Genomic DNA, 16,156 nt, shown 5'->3' on the forward strand with positions numbered 1-16,156 from the left:
CTACCTACACTCACCTTTACTGGCTCCATCCCCGCCTCTTCGACCTGATTGTTTCCTCTCCACCTATCCTCTCCTCTATCCCTCTTCTATCTGCCTCCCACTCTCTCCCTATTTATTTCAAAACCCCCTTTCCCCTCCCCCTTTTCTGATGAAGGGTCTAGGCCCGAAACGTCAGCCTCTCTGCTCCTATGATGCTGCTTGGCCTGCTGTGTTCATCCAGCCCTGCACCTTGTTGTCTCCTTACTACTTCTATTCTGTTTAAAGTTCTGACTTTTCCTGGTATGCAGACAACAGGAACATTCACTCCAGTTTCAGTGGAGACCATACTATTGTACAGGTCTCACTTTTCCCAGTTCTGATACCAGTGCTCCATAATGGAAATCGAATTCTTCTTCCACGTCAGTCTCCACCATGCATTCACCTTTCTAATTTGCTTTGATTTGATTTCAGTACATGCTATCTTTCTGTCATCATCCACTTTAGGAAACAATCTATTTACAAACCAACAGATAAATTGCACCTTCATTATGGCTCAGTGGACATGGAGAAATCCTGGCATGCCTATTAATATTCCACCCTATTGTACTTAAGCCTGGGCACTTGCTCATTTATTTGTCTTGCTATGCACAGCAACTCTGCAGAAGTGTCCCCATAGGTTCATGACAAATGTTGACTATTCTGTATGTACCATTTTTATCTGTACCTGCTTGTAACCTACAGTTTGTGCTTCCATCTGTTCTCTAGTCCTTTTTTGATATCTGCATTATGTGGATGTACACCCTGAAATCATTGTTCTCCAACATGTAACACTAAACTGTCTATTCTATTTAAAAGGCAACCACACAAAGCTTATTCTATTATTGTAAACCCAACCCTTCTTGCTCCCATAATATCCTCTACATAACAACAATTGCATTTAGAGCATGTTTTTTCCTGAGAATTTTTGATTTACATTAATCAGACTAAAATTGAGACTGAGTCAACATTTAGGATAGATAACTAAAACCTTTGGCTAAAGAGGGATTTCGAAAAATGTATATTTTATTACCTCAATGTCCCAAGTATTTTACAGTCTTTAACAATGCTTTTGAAATGTAATAATTTGTTTAATTAGTGTAGGGAATATGGCAGCAAATTTCTGCACAGGGAAGCCCCAAAGGCAGTCATGTTATTCAGAGTGGAGCACATCCTGAGTGTAGTATGGTGTGCAGCATATTAAAACATGAGGGAGGTATATGTAGAGAATCCTGAAACTTGGGGCCCAGGCAGCGATGTTCGAAAGCTGAACTATTGTGAATGGGAGGTACTTAATTGAGTAGCTGGTTCTGAGACATGAAGACTGCTTTCTGGATTTCTGAGCATCCACTGCTTCTACATAATATGCTAAACAATCCAAATTTATGTGGAACAATTTTCTGTATTCCTGTAGTTAAAGCCAGTTAATTTACAATCATGCTTCAGGTAGCTAGAGAGGGTTCTTGTTATCCTTTTAAACCTCTTTTTGCGATCAGTAAACACAATTCAAGGTTAAGGAAGTTATGGAAATGCTGACTCTTTGACTGAACCTTGGTTCTGAGCAGAAAATTTTAGATGGGGAAGTTGTGCTTCTGTTTCACTTCTTTTTAAAAGTAGTGTCTAAATTCATTTGGTCAGAAATAGTGTTGCACTCAAAGTATGTTGTGGGTTCTGACATCTCAAACTCCTTTTTCCTGTTCTGGTGGAAAATCCTCTTCCCTTTTTTTTTGAGGTTTTGCTTTTCTAAATTACCAGGATGTTGATGGGGATGGAGAGTCTGAGACCTGAAATTAGACCGGAAAGACTGGGACTTCTTCGTTGGAGCACAGGAGTTTGAGGGGTGATCTTAGAGGTTTATAAAATCATGAGAGGCAATAATGTGACAAACAAGAGTCTTTTTTCCTAGAGTGGGGGAGCTCAAAACTAGGGGGCATATTTCTAAAGTGAGAGGGGAAAGATTTAAAAGGCTCACAAGGGGCAACTTTATCTTTTACACAGTGGTTCATGTGTAAAATGAACTGCAAGAGAAAGAGGTGGGTGCAGGAATAGTTATGATGTTTAAAAGACATTTGGAGGGATATGGGCCAAGCACAGACAGGTAGAACTAGTATAATTTGGGATTAGCGTCAGCATAGTCTAGCTGGGCTGAAGGGTCTGTTTCTATGCTGTATGACTGTCTCTAAAATGCTTTGAGTGCAGTCTTGGGTGTAGACACCAAGTGGAGAAGTGCAGAAATTGCAACAAACTATTTGAACTTGGTTGTGATACATAAGTAAAATCCATCCAATCATTTCTTTTTTCCTCTTCAAAACTGCAACATGATTCTATAACATAATGGCCCAGTGGAATTGGTCCAACTTTTTAGTGATGCTCTAAGCCTGGGTTCAATATGTGCATTTCCAAAGTGCTTTATTGAATTCTTTCGGTTTTATTTCAACTTATGATTTTATTCTGGATCACTCTTCCTTTTTGCAACTAGGATGTGCATTTAGGATGTTCTTTAAATGCAAAAATAAAATTAGTTAACATTTTAGTGACTTTCTATAGCAGTCACCTCCTTCCGTTGTTTCTTGGCTTGTTATACCATGCTTCAATCTGTCATCTATCCTTTCAGTTAGATGACTGGTGATGAGTTTAACCTGGGGGTGGGTCACCACATTTTGGGTGAAGGGAGGGATTGAGAAGGCAGGGTTTTCACTATGAAGTTATCATCCTGCATTGCAAATCAGCTACAAGCCAACTGAGCTAACACAAGACAGGATGATGTATGTATTGGATGAGAACTTGCAGGGGGTGGTGATGCTGTGTGTCTAAGACCTTGTCCTTCTAGGTGGTAGAAGTTGCAGGATTGAAGGATACTTTTGAAGGAGCATTGGTGATTGGATATTTCAGATAGGTTACTAATGGGATAGTATTTGGCTCGATTGGATTTCTCCTGCTTTTTGTGTACAAGACATTACTAAGACAATTTTACACCTCACTAGATAGATGCCAGTGTTGTAACTGTGCTAGACCAGCTTGGCTAGGCGTACAGTTAGCCTGCTCATCCCTCTCTCCTAGAGGGCAATATGGCTAACCAACAATGGCTACATCCTGTGGTTACTTTTTAAAACTTGCTCAGCACTTACCTACTCGGTTTGGGTTCTGCCAGGACTACACTTCTGACCTCCTCTCAGCCTCAACCTAATCATGACTAAGAGTCCAATCCTAGCAATGGGATGAGAATGGCAATCCTTAGCATTGAGACAGCACGTGATAGTGAAGCATCAAGAAGCCTTAGTAAAACTGCAGGCAGTGGGAATAAGGGGGTAAACTGCCCCCTGGTTATTGTGCCCTACCACAAAAGAAGGTGGCTGTGGAGGTCAGTCAAGACTTTACTACAGGAGTTTCTCGGGGTGTCTTAGACCTAACCACATTTAGCTGCTTTGTCAATAACCTTTCCTCCTTCATAAGGTCTGAAGTTCACTGTTGACTGCACAATGTTTGGCACCATTTGTAGCTCCTCATACTGAAACACTTGTTGTCCACGTACAACAAAATAAACAACGGCAATGTTTGGGTTTGGGCTTGAGCTGATTAAATGACTGGTAATATTTGTGTTACACCCAGAGCTTCGACAATAATCATGAGCAAGCAGGAATTTCCCCGATCACCCCTTGACATTTCAATGGAATTGCTGTTGCTGAATCTCCCACTGTCAATTCCCTGGGATGTACCTTTTGACCAGAAACTCAACTGAACCGACCATTTTAAAAACCTGGCTACGAGAGCAAGCCAATTTTTTTTTTTTTTTTAAAAGAAATTCATTCATGGGGCAAGGGTGTCACTGCCTAGGTCAGCATTTATTGCTCATCCCAGAAATTAGTTAAGAGTCAACCACATTGCTGTGGGTCTGGAGTCACATGTAATCCAAACAGGGACCAGACATGATGGCCTGTTATGCTGTAAATTCCTGATGAAGCAGTAATGGATGCTGAAAGGAGATGAACAGCTCAATCTTGAAATGGAGAGAAGGGACCGAAAGAACTTGGAGTTATACAGTGATTTATTGCACTCTAGGGATATCTGACAGTACTTCACAGCTAATGAATTATTTTGTTGAAGTACGTTAACTTGTGTAGGTGAACACTACAGCCAATTTGAGCTAAGTAAGGTTCCACAAACACAATAAGTGGAGTTGGAGCTGACTCGCGCTATGTTCTTGGAAGCTGAATTACGTGAACACTATACAAATAGAAGCGGATAGCCAAGTTCCATACCCATGATGATGGCCTCAACCATGATCTTGGGTTCATGCCATGCTACAAGTGACTCCACTGCACTAGTACTCTCTCCTGCACGCGCATACAAATACTGTCACTCGCAAACTCTCTCAGATTTTCTGTCTCACACTCTCATCCTCACATACACTTTCTCGTACACATTTGTGTATTTGTAGATATGTTTTATTTTGTTTTTATAAAAACAAACAGCCTGACTCCAGGTTAAAGCGCACAGATTCTGAATAAGGCCTCACACCTAAAATGCATTGTCTGACCTGAGAAGTCACCACCTTGGATACACTGATAAGGCCTTTAATTATCTCTGGGCAATGACTTGAAAGAGATTCTGGGATTTGCATTTTAATCAATAGAAACCTGCATCTCCTTTCTAACTGATTAAAGATTCAACAGGAGGCAGTCAGCAAGCCATTTTTAAGGTTGTTACCTTTCTGCATATAAATTCTGTACACCTCCTCTTCCACACTACTCCTGAGGAAGGAGCAGAGCTACAAAAACTAGTGTTTGGAAAGTGTTTGTTTTTAAACCTGTTGGACTATAATCTGATGTTATGATTTTTGACTTATAAAAGCAGCTGAAGACATTCACACCCCAATGTGATTAATGTCACAGAAATTTCTTTGAAGTTTAAACAAGGATGCAATAGATCACGCGCCTGTGGATGGCATTGTCTTCCGATTAACTCTTGCCTTTTGAATCAATCTGCACAGGCCTAGAGCCTATTTACTTAAAATAGTCTGTTTTTGATATTTGACAACTATTTGGAATGTAGCAATATTTAAATTCCACTCAGCCATTCATAACCCATCATATTTTGATTAACATGAAGGTTAAATACATGAACGCTCTGCAGTTGACAGCCTAGATCCAACTTAGCACATCTGCCTCCATCGCCTCTTTCTATGCTAATGTGACCCTTCTGTGTTCCTCATTGCAGGTTCTGACAGTTTCCCTTGTGGTGTCTGTGTGGAGAAGGCCACACACACTCCATTACAACGACGGCTTTTGCTTGCGTTTTCCAGTGTTTCTTCTGTCAGAGAGTGCACCAGGCCTGTAACTCTTCGACTGCCAGCCCTGAGCTCAGCAGCGAAGAACACCCGTTGGAAATGGTAAAGATGACTAAATCAAAAACCTTCCAGGCTTACCTGCCAAACTGTCACCGGACGTATAGTTGCATCCATTGTCGAGCCCACCTGGCCAATCACGATGAGCTGATTTCCAAGGTAAGGCCTTGGTGGAGGAACTACTGGGTTCTAATTTGCAATGTTTATTGCAGGCGGGTAATTTTGCTGCTGGTGGCTGACTGGAGACCCGATTCAGCTGTTCAGATGTCCTGGTTGGTAAATAGAAAGTATGAAGTTTCTAACATCAGTGTATGGTGACTTAGTCTTCGCTTGAATTGGTGGCACAAAGATCCATTTTTAGACTAGTATTCAACTCTGAGCACTCATTGTTGAAGTTCCAGAATTTGGACCAATGAGTTGGTTTAGAGAACTTGTTAAAAGGTTTGGATTAGAACTGAAATGGTCAAGAGTCCTTCATGGTCCAGTACATTCAATCTAAGTTTCCATAGGAAAGGAATTGTTTTCAGGCTCTGCGGAATTGAGGTCAATTGGATACTGTTCCAGTACAGGGACAGAATACCAATTGGCCACATAATATACTGTATACCTTCATCTGACTGCTGCAGCAGTGTCTCTTGTAGTTGAATAGCCAGCTGATGATAACTGCCAAGGCTGAACATGTGGGCTCGGATGTTGTACCAAACCTGCACAAATTCTTGCCAGGAGTCAACATCTGCCAGATGTTGGGGCACAGGTAATGAAGATAATCTTAAAAGCAGTACAGCTTTGCTGTTATATTTTGTTCCTGGCTTCCATGCCATTACTGCCTGATGGAAGGTGTTTGTATTTTCTGGGTTTTTTCTTTTGTCTCTGTACCTGCCTGTGCAGTTTCTGTTTACCAGTGTACTCAACTCTGTGCTGTGAAAACCACAGATGCCTGTTTGAAAGATGTGGGTTTATGATAGTTGGAGAGCCAGGTCTGGCTAGCATTTGGATGGAAGCAATGAGGACTTTTTTTTATTTGCAATGGCTGTCTAGGGAGGGGAGGTGGAGGAAGTAATGTCATGGAGAGGCTGAAAACAGTATTGGTACAGGGTGTTGGAACTTGGGTTGTACCAGGAAGAATAGCCTCTTTCCTTTTCAGCTAAAGCTTTTCCTATTGCGACACTCCATTTGTTTCTGTGGGATTACAGAATGATAGCTAATACAAATAACAGCCTTTTGCTGCCCAGAAATGTTTCTATTTTTATCCTAGTACTTGACAGCAATGACCAGGTTTGTTTGTATGCTGCTTCATCAGTTATAAATTGAAACTTGTGTATGAGAGGAAGAAGAGTTCCCAAGTGAAGACAGAAGGTTTAAATGTGTTTTCTTTTGCATAGGCTGACAGACCTGCACTCCCTTTCTCCTTGATGTCCAATCAGCTAGCTCTGTAGCTGGCAAGATTCTGCAAACAAAATTGCAAACTCTGACACTTTACTCTTATTCCCATTCTCTTATTTTAATTATTAACTCATCCTCGGCTTAAAGAGCCCAATTGGCTGAGGGAGGTAACGGTTTCAAATTTCCGCAATTTCTCATTCCTCATCTTTGGATTTCCTGTTGTTTAACTCTGTGCTTTTTTTTTTTTGCCTTCCTTTCTTCATAACATGTTTAAGTTGGGAATTTTACAAAATCCTATTTCCTTTTGTTTTCTGTTTTCTGTTCTCCCTTCTTGCCTTTGTAATAGGATTCAACTGACTGTACACAGTGTTTCCTCTCCGTCTCGTACCCCTCTATTATATCTTGTCTGTGCATGTGGGAGTGTGTCCTTCTCGGTCTGATTTATGCTTTTTTTTTTCTTTTTTGGTATTAATCCTACAGAATTATTAGCCTCATGGATGCCTGCCATTCCTGGGTAAACCAGACTTTCCGAACTTGAGGCGGAGTCCTCTGTTGTAGCATGAAGTGGAGTTGGCAGTGAACTTGAAGAAATTTGTGGAACCTGTTCCCCAAAAGGATGTATTTAATGTACTATATTAACCCCACATATCCTATGCAGTTGAGGAATTTCAAACAACCTGATCACTCTGACTGGAATCGCCTGGGGTTTGGAACCTGGCTTCGGAATACAAAGTGTTAGCCAGTGCAGCATCTGTCCGCTTGCGATTGGCCTGTTGTTCCTACATTGCTGGGGTATACTGATTTGTTGCCGCACCTTTTTTCCTAGTCACTGTTCCTTTGCTTGTAGATGAACCATCAAAACAAAAACTGCATGAACCAAATGTGTGTTTGTTGCCTGAGTTTCACTAGTCATGGCTTGTGTATTCTCTGTCACTCGTGCAGATGTACAATGCTGAAGGAATGAGCAGTTACAATTTCACGATGTTGGATGTGAGAAGTCATGGAAGGTCTATTGGTGAAATCCCCCTTCAGGCAGGAGACAAATTTGGCCACAATCGGCATGTATAAATAGTGACTGGCAATTCTGATGGTTTGTCGAAGCCTTCGTATTTGGGACTCGGGGCAGTGGAGGGGGAAAGTGGCAACACAGTGGGAATCTACATAAGCATTGTTTGACCAGGGGAACAATAGTCCATGGTGGCAATTTATATGGCTAATCTTTTTTTGAGCCATCTTTTGTTTGTTGCACCTCCTTGATGCAAGTCTTGCATTTTGTTTGCCCCTGTGAATGTCAGCAATCTTGTGAAGTCTTTTAATTTCTCTCCTCTGCACCACTATGGCTGTGTTTGTGCAACAGAAGAACCATTTACCTCTGCTATCATGAATGAAAGCTAGTCCTTTTATTCACTACTGTGTTTTCAGAACACTTGATGCATAATCTTCCCCTTGTGATTTCTATCTCTTGCTTGAAAAGCCTTTTTGTTTTCTTGGGGGAAAAAAAAAGTTAACTTCAGTCATGCTTTTGGTTCTCCCCCTTTATTAAATGACTTTCTGTTTCCTATTCCATGACCACCTACCTTGGTTTGCAAAACACTTGAACGCTTTTGCATAAGGGATGTGGCATAAAGCAGTTTGAGTTGTGCGTTTACATCCTCCTAAGGTTTAGAACAACCTGGGGCAAATTAATTTGACAATTGTAACAAAATGTTTCTTCCCCCTGATGTGTTGGCGATTAAGTGAGATGGTTATTGAGCCCTGGAGAACATTGGCCACTTCCAATACCTCGAATATCCTGTCAACCAAAGATACTGAAGAAGAGATCCAGCACCACCTCCAGTCTGCTAGCACAACCTTCGGTTGTCTGAGGAAAAGGGTATTCAACGACCACGTCAGATCTGACACCAGGAACTTGGTTTACAGAGCTGTGGTGGTTCTTGCTGTCCTATATGGCTCTGAGACGTGGACTGTCTACAGCAGACATCTTAAGGAGCTGGAGCAGTATCACTAAAGATGCCTGCATGAGATGCTGCAAACCCGCTGGGAAGAAAGACTCCTCAACAGCAGTGTCCTCGAACAGGCCAACATCCCCAGCATCAAGGTACTGACCCTCTTGATGGGCTGGGTGTGTCTCCCACATGACTGACATAAGTCTACTCCCAGCTCCAAAACGGCAGGTGAGCCCCAGGTGGACAGGGAAACACTTCAGGATACTCTGAAGGCCTCATTCCTACAGTGCAGCATTCCCACAGACACCTGGGAATCATTGCCCCAAGACCATCCAAAGTGAAGGAGGAGCATCTGGGAATGCGTCAAACACCTCAATATGCCATTGCGAGGGAAAGCAGAAGCCAGGCAAAAATAACATAAGGAGCATGTTGCCGCATCAATGCCCCACCCATCCCTTCTCACGACCACCTTTTGCCCAAGTGTAACGGACCTCGTGGAAGTCACATTGGACTGTACTGCCATCTATGGACTCACCCGGAGAGTGGAAGAAAATCATTCTCCTCTGTAAGGCACCACTGATGATGATATTGAACTTCTGATGCATTTTTAAGTAGAGGTTTTTGTTTCTGGAAGTCACTAAGATGTCATCAGTTGTTGTGATGTTTCATTGGAATAACCGAAACATTGAGCTGTTTGTATGCTCAAGTATGTTTGTTAAATGGATTTAATTTTGGAGGGAAGCTGACTGCACAGGCCTGGACCCGATAAGTAAGGGACAATCGGGTTAGGTTCACTCACCTGTGTGGGGTATGTTCTGCCTGTACCAAGAACCAACCAGGAGCAGTCTAGGCACTTGGGACTTTCCCAACATTCGTCTATGCTACCCATTGCCTGTGATGTGGCCGATTTTTATATTTGCCACCAAAGTGGGAGTGGGCCTGAGGCTGTACCTCAGCAGTAATTTATGTTCTTTGCCTGTGTGGACCCATCACTGAGCAAGTGGAATGGATTACTCTGCAGTGTAACTGGTGGGTGATTCTTGTAAATGGGTTATAGGCTGACCTCTAACATTGGTTTTCATCCTTGGTGACCTGTGTAGCTATGGATCTCCAGTACCAGTCAACGCAATTGCTAAGTTTAGTTGCTTATAAACAGCTTTTTTGGTTCCCTGTTAGCATTCAGCCACCTTCTTTGCAGTGAAATAGTTCTGTTGTGAACATTGCATTCCCAAAGCACAGAGGCTAATGAAGCAGTATAAAACCACTGGAGAGCTGCAGTCTCCCTCTAGATTAGCTGACGAGGATGGTACATGAGAGAAGTTCTGGACTTTCCCAACTGTAACCTTGTACTGCCAGGAGAGGTGTGGGTTTCCGGTTGGTAATGGAAAGATTATGTAATCTGGAACCAGTCAGAACTGCTTGCTGCACACAGTTGATTTTATTCCCGACTGATGTCTGCCTTGCTCTCTAATCAACTTTGGCTCATATTCAGCAACAAATAAGTACTTATGCCAACTTATTAATGGAATTACAGTGTGCTGTCCATAAGTGAGTTGAAAATCTCATAATTCTGGAGGTGGTTTCATGGTTCAAGCGCTGTAGTTCTGATTATTAAATAATTCTATTAAGCATGAACATTGTAAGATCTAATTCATCTCAAATGTCGCACACTTTTTGGAGGACCTGCACATGATGAATCTGGTGACTGAATATTCAGTGAGAGCCATTTTTTTTTTCTTCAAAAAAAAACTCCCAAGAGTAGTAGGAAGTTAAGTACAATTTCAATGCAGGCACTTTGTCAAGGCCACCAATTCTCCTCCACCTCTGCTTTTGTGTTGGAGTTTTGAATTGAGATGTAGCAAATTTAATTTTAATTTATTAGAACTGGGGCGCTGGAAATCTGAATCAAAAACCAAGTGCTGCAGAAACTCATCAGGTCTGACGACATCTATAAAGAAAGAAACGGAGTAAATGTCTGAGTAAATGTAAAAGTCCAGTGACCCTTCGCCAGAACTGAAAGTAGCTAGGAAAGGCCAGTATTTATGCTGATGACGGTCTTGGGAAAGGAAGGAGTGAAAAGAGTACGTGGAGATAATGCTGAGGAGGAGGGAAAAAAAAGACAAACCATAGGATTACTAATTAGCTGAGAAGGAGATAAATGCTAGGCAGAGTGTAAATGGTGCAAAATGGGTTGGCAGTGTTAGGAGCAGCCCATGCAAAACTGGATCCAGCAGTGTGGGGATAGGTAATGAACATGCAGTGTGATCGCGTTCTGAAATTGAGTTTAACAGTGCTGAGCCCTGAAGGCTGTAAGGTACCTAGGCAGAAGATGAGGTGTTGTTCCTTCAGCTTGTGTTGAACTCTGGAGCATTGCAGCAGGCCTGAGGCAAAAATGTTGACAAGGGAATGTGGTGGTGTTGAAGTGGTAGGCAACTGGAAGCTTGGTCACTTTACGGGCAGAGGGTAGGTGTTCCCTAAAGTGTTTGTGTGTGTTTTTTTTTTTTTTTTTTTTTTTTTTTTGGTCTGTTTTCATCACCCCAGTGTAGAGGGAACCATGTTGTGAGCAGCAAATACAGTAGACTAGATTGAATGAAGTACCTGTAAATTGCTGCTTCACCTGGAAGCTGTCTGGGGCCTTGGATAATGAAGAGGGAGGTGTCAAACAAGCAAGTATTGCACCCTCTGCAGTTGCATGGGAAAGTGAAGGAGGAGTAGACCAGGGACTGCTCTCTGGGATACCTTGCAGAATGCTGATGAGGGAGAGGAATGTGTCTGGTGGTGGTATCCTGCTGGAGATGGTGGAAATGGTGACTTATGATCCTTTGGGGTGAAAAGTGAGAACTGGGGCACCCTATCTTTGTTATAGAAGAGAAGGGGTAAAAGCAGAAATGCAGGAAATGAGTTGGATATGTCTGAAGGACCTGTCAACTGCATTGGCAGGGAATCTTTAAGGGGGGAAAAGTGGATATTTGACGATCGTAAGTCTCTCTTTCTGCCATCAACAGAGACAATATTCCTCTCCCCTCCTTTGAAAGCATTCTGCAGGCACCATTTCCTCTGGGACATCCTGGTGCAATCCTCCTTCACTCCAAACACCTGTGCTGTGTCCCTAAAATGTGACCTCAAGCTTCTAGTTGCCTGCCACTTCAGAACACCATGTTCCCGTGCCGCATTTCTGTCTCAGGCCTACTGCAGTACTCCAGGGAGGCTCAACTCATCTGCCCAGGCATCGGAGCACAGAACAGTGCAGCACTGTAACAGGCCCTTCAGCCTGCCAAGACTGTGCTGACAGTTACTAAACTAAAAATCTTTTGCCTCTACATGATCCATATCTCTCTATTCCCTGCCTATTCATGTATCAGTCAAGTTCCCTCTTGAACGTTGCTATTGCCTCTAATACCTCCTCTAGTAGCACCTTCCAGGCACCCAACTTGCTTTTAAACATCTCCTTAAACATATTGCTTTTCACCTTAAACCTACGTCTCCTGGTAATTGACATTTCCACCCTGGGGGGTTGGGGGGAAAGGCTACAACTATCCATTCTGTCTATGCCTCTCATTACTTTTGCAAACTCCCATCAGGTTGCCCTCATCCTTCGACCTACAACAAACCAAGTTTGTCCAGTCTCTCCTCGTAGCCAATGTTCTCCAAACCAGGCAACATCAGAGTAAACCCATTTCTATACTCTGTCCAAAGCCTTCACACCCTTCAGGTAGTGTGGTGACCAGAACTGTGTACACTATTCCAAATGTGGCTTAAGTGAAGTTCCATACAGCTCCAACATGACTTGCTAGTTTTTATACTTTATGCCCCAACTGATGAAAGTAAGCATGTCATATGCCCCCTTGACCACCTTTATCCATTTGTGTTGTCACTCAGGAAACTATGGACATGTGTGCCTAGATCCCTCTATGGTGATGCTACTAAGGGTTCTGTCATTTACTGTATACTTAGATCTCCCAAAACGGATCACGTTGCATTTGTCCTGATTTAAACTCCATCTGCCATTTCTCCACCCAAGTCTCCAGCTGTATTATCTGATCATCCTCCAATCTTTGTCCACAAATGTACTAATCAGGCCACCAGTCTGTAAAACATTCCTCTGCCACGACTGTCACTGAGGGTTAATTTCAGAATGTGATTGTCACCACCCCCCTCCCCTCCGTGTTTGCTACCTCAACAAGGTCCTGTCTTGACTTTGCTGACAGCAACCCATTTTCCACCACTCTCACCTCTCGTTAACACCCTGCCCAACATTTATCCCCCTCTCAGCTTATCGCATTCCATTTGTTTGCCTCTAGTTCTTGTTTACACTCTCACTCTTGTTGCTCATGCTCATGTTTTGAACTTGTTATTTGTGACTATTTTGTAGTTCTTCATATTGTAGAATACTGAACATGCACTCGGCCTCAGTCAAACGTCGCTGTCAAATGATATGGGGTGTGTTTGAGTGCCCATCTAGCGAGCGCAAAGGATTCTAAATGTGCTTCTTGTTGGGTATGCTTAGGAAGAGTTGATAATATTTCAGGGGCTATCTGGCTTCTCTTTAAGAAACTGCGTTTCTGATATTGACTGTTTTCAGGTGCTTAGTTGCCAGACTGTATGTAAGTTGCCCTACACCCCAATTTCCTCACTCCACATCCCATTGTCCCAGTGTGACCAAATGTGAAGGATCATTGAGGTTAAGATGGTCAGGACTTTTAAATCTGAAGAAGACGTTTTTTTAAAAAATCGAACTATGAAACCAAGTTCCTTTTTTATTTTAAAAGTATCGTTTTGGTAGTAAACAGGTGGTTTCTCTTGCTGACTAACCTGAGTCTGTATGTCTGAATACCTTCTTAATTAGGGTCTTTAGTTTAAAGGAGACCTTTTTTGGGTGGAACCCACATGGTAATCAGTGTGGAAATTAGAGCTCCGCTATTTTTATACAGGGTGAATTCAGTTTGAAGCCTTTAGTTCCTTTAGTCCCAAACATGTTAATCTCTACTTTTTTTATCTCTTTCAGTCGTTCCAAGGTAGCCAGGGACGTGCATACCTGTTCAACTCTGTGTAAGTGTTTGCTGATTTTTAAAAAACTAAATTTAAAATTATAAAATTTAAAAACTTAAAAGGGCTTTAAAAAGAAATGGGCAATTTTTTTTCACGCAGTAGTTTGTGTGTGGAATGAACTGCCAGAGAAAGTGGTGGTTATGGTTATAGTTATAATATTTAAAAGACATTTGGGTAAGTACATGAATAAGAAATGTTTGGAGGGATGTTGGCCAAGTGCAGGCAAGTGGGACTAGTTTAATTTGGGATTATGGTCCACAGGGACTGGTTGGATGTAAGGGTCTACTTCAGTGCTATATGGCTCTCGCTCTGTTCTTTGGTACCTATGTAGCCCTGCTTTGCCTTAGTTTAGTTTTTCTCCCAGCTCTCTTTGCAGTTAAGCCTGCCATCAAGCCTTTTTGGAGTTTGAATTGTAAGACCAGAAGCAGCAAGTACCTTTACTGATTGGCTTTACTGATTTGAATCACTTCGCAATGGAGGTGTTGGTTTATGGGACTTGATTTCAGCTGGCGATGTTGCTTTCACTCCCATCAATGACATAGAACATAAAATTGCATTAGGCAAGGGAATGAAATGGTTGGAGTGTGTTGTTTCGTATATCCAAAGAGCAGTCCCCTCAGTGGCTTACTATTAAAGACATTTAAAGCTTTGAGTTTGAACTCAACTTGTTTTTGTTTATTCTTTTAAACTTACTGAGTAGTGATGTTGTTAGTGCAATGGGTAGGACTCTATCATTAAGTATCCGGACTTGCTTGTGCAAAGAGCACAGGTCTATGTCACTGGCTGTTTGATTGCTAAATAAGAAATTGGACTGGGGTGAGGCTGTATCAGAGTAAGTGGTTTGGAGGATAGTTTCTCCTAGGTTGTAGGCTGGGTGTCTGGGTGTCTGGGTGGGACATTTGAATATGTAATAGGTAGTGTTGGAGTTCTTCTCTTCCCATATTAAATGCCTGTGTCTTTTGGATATGGTAGAGTACCTGCTGGTGCTAGGTTATGGGTGTTTGCAATTTCTTTGCAGTATTTGGAAAACCCTCCTGTGATTTTTTTTTAAAATATATTTTTCCTTCAAATGTCGAATTATATATGAAGTACAGTGCAAACAAAAATTTCAGGATTACATGGCAACATGCTGGTCTTTGGATCGATGGTATGGGTGATTGTGGGTCTTTAGAAAAGCGTGTACATGGAGTCTTACCAATAACTACTTTTTTTTTCTTTTTGTTTAGTGCAGAGATTCTCTGAGACTCCTGTTCTTTTTTCCCGGACGCTACCACAGCCCCCAAAGGGAGCCCAGCAGTAGTGCTTGTATTTTCCCGAAATCGTCCGTGGCTGTACTAAAACTCTACTCTATATTTAGCAACCAGGAAAGCGCCCATGTGGCTAGTGAAACCTTAGTTAGCAAAGCATAATAAGGGCAATGCCTATGTGAAAAAAAGTGAAGGGTTGGGGTCAGGGAGAGAAGGAGGGGCCTAAATAAAAATAGACCACTAATTTTATACCTTGATGTATGCTGCCTGGACAAGTCCTTTTCTACGCTTTTTGTTGCTTTTGACTTCTTTTGAAAGTTCTAATCCTCGTGAATATTCCCAGTTTCACACGCTTATCAATTCAATAAAAGAATAGATATTTCAAAAGTAGAATAGCGGTTTGAATACAGTATGGCTTTGGGAAGCTTTTCCCTAGAGTCAGTAATGGGACTAGGGTGTAAAATTGCTGCAAGCAAAGTAATCTGTTGTTTCTGTAAAATGTGTTTTTGCACTTCTGCGCTTATACATCAGTGTTGAAATCCAAGATAACATTGTACGCAGTACCTGTAAACAAAATAGAGAATAGCTGGTATGTACAATGCAATACTGTTGATTTTCAGGAATGATTATGGAGTTGTTAAGGGCACTGCTTGATTTTTTTATTTAAATTTTTGGGATTGATCTAGGAAGAACTTGTAATTATTGGAGAATGAAAAGTCTATGATGTAATAATCTGTCAAGAGCTTTGGACCAAGCAGACTTGTTAGGTTGAATAGGCTTCATACTTCTTTGTATACTGAACTAAGGAAAATGTAAGGGCTGGTCTCTATTTTTGAATAACTAGGTGCTTTTAAAGCTCCCTGTGGCTCCATAAGATGAAATCTACTTTGCCAGTTTAGCGGCTGTCTTGAAATTTCTCCCTTGTATAGTGGGAAGACAGTTGGAAGTTAAACTAATTTTTCTTTGTGATTTTCATAGCTCGTGATGTAGGTTGTCCTCTACTTCTGAAATGTGCTTTGTGTAAACGTTTGGCTTGTGTGTCAGCAGATGGTTTGGCTATAGAAGTTGCTGTGGTTGTTTGCCAATGAGTGTCACTAGGTAGTACCTGTAACTGGGCATCTGCCTCATGGTGTCCCTGTCAACACCTCTAGAGTTGGGATAATTGGTTAACT

General features: G+C 41.9%; 1 protein-coding gene across 6 annotated transcripts in view; it reads left to right on the plus strand.

Moving 5' to 3' along the window:
- The window catches only part of ypel1 (yippee-like 1), a 41,641-nt gene that overhangs the window by 14,500 nt on the left and 10,985 nt on the right, over window positions 1–16,156 (plus strand). For all 6 annotated transcript variants that reach the window (XM_048611483.1, XM_048611479.1, XM_048611481.1 and 3 more), the window contains exons 2-3: window positions 5,233–5,518; window positions 13,694–13,737. In XM_048611483.1, coding sequence (XP_048467440.1) covers window positions 5,402–5,518; window positions 13,694–13,737 — 161 coding nt within the window. In that variant the 5' untranslated portion in view covers window positions 5,233–5,401. The remainder of the gene's footprint in view (window positions 1–5,232; window positions 5,519–13,693; window positions 13,738–16,156) is intronic.

This window comes from Rhincodon typus, chromosome 24 (genome assembly GCF_021869965.1).
Source record: "Rhincodon typus isolate 14 chromosome 24, sRhiTyp1.1, whole genome shotgun sequence".
Lineage (NCBI taxonomy): Eukaryota > Metazoa > Chordata > Chondrichthyes > Orectolobiformes > Rhincodontidae > Rhincodon > Rhincodon typus.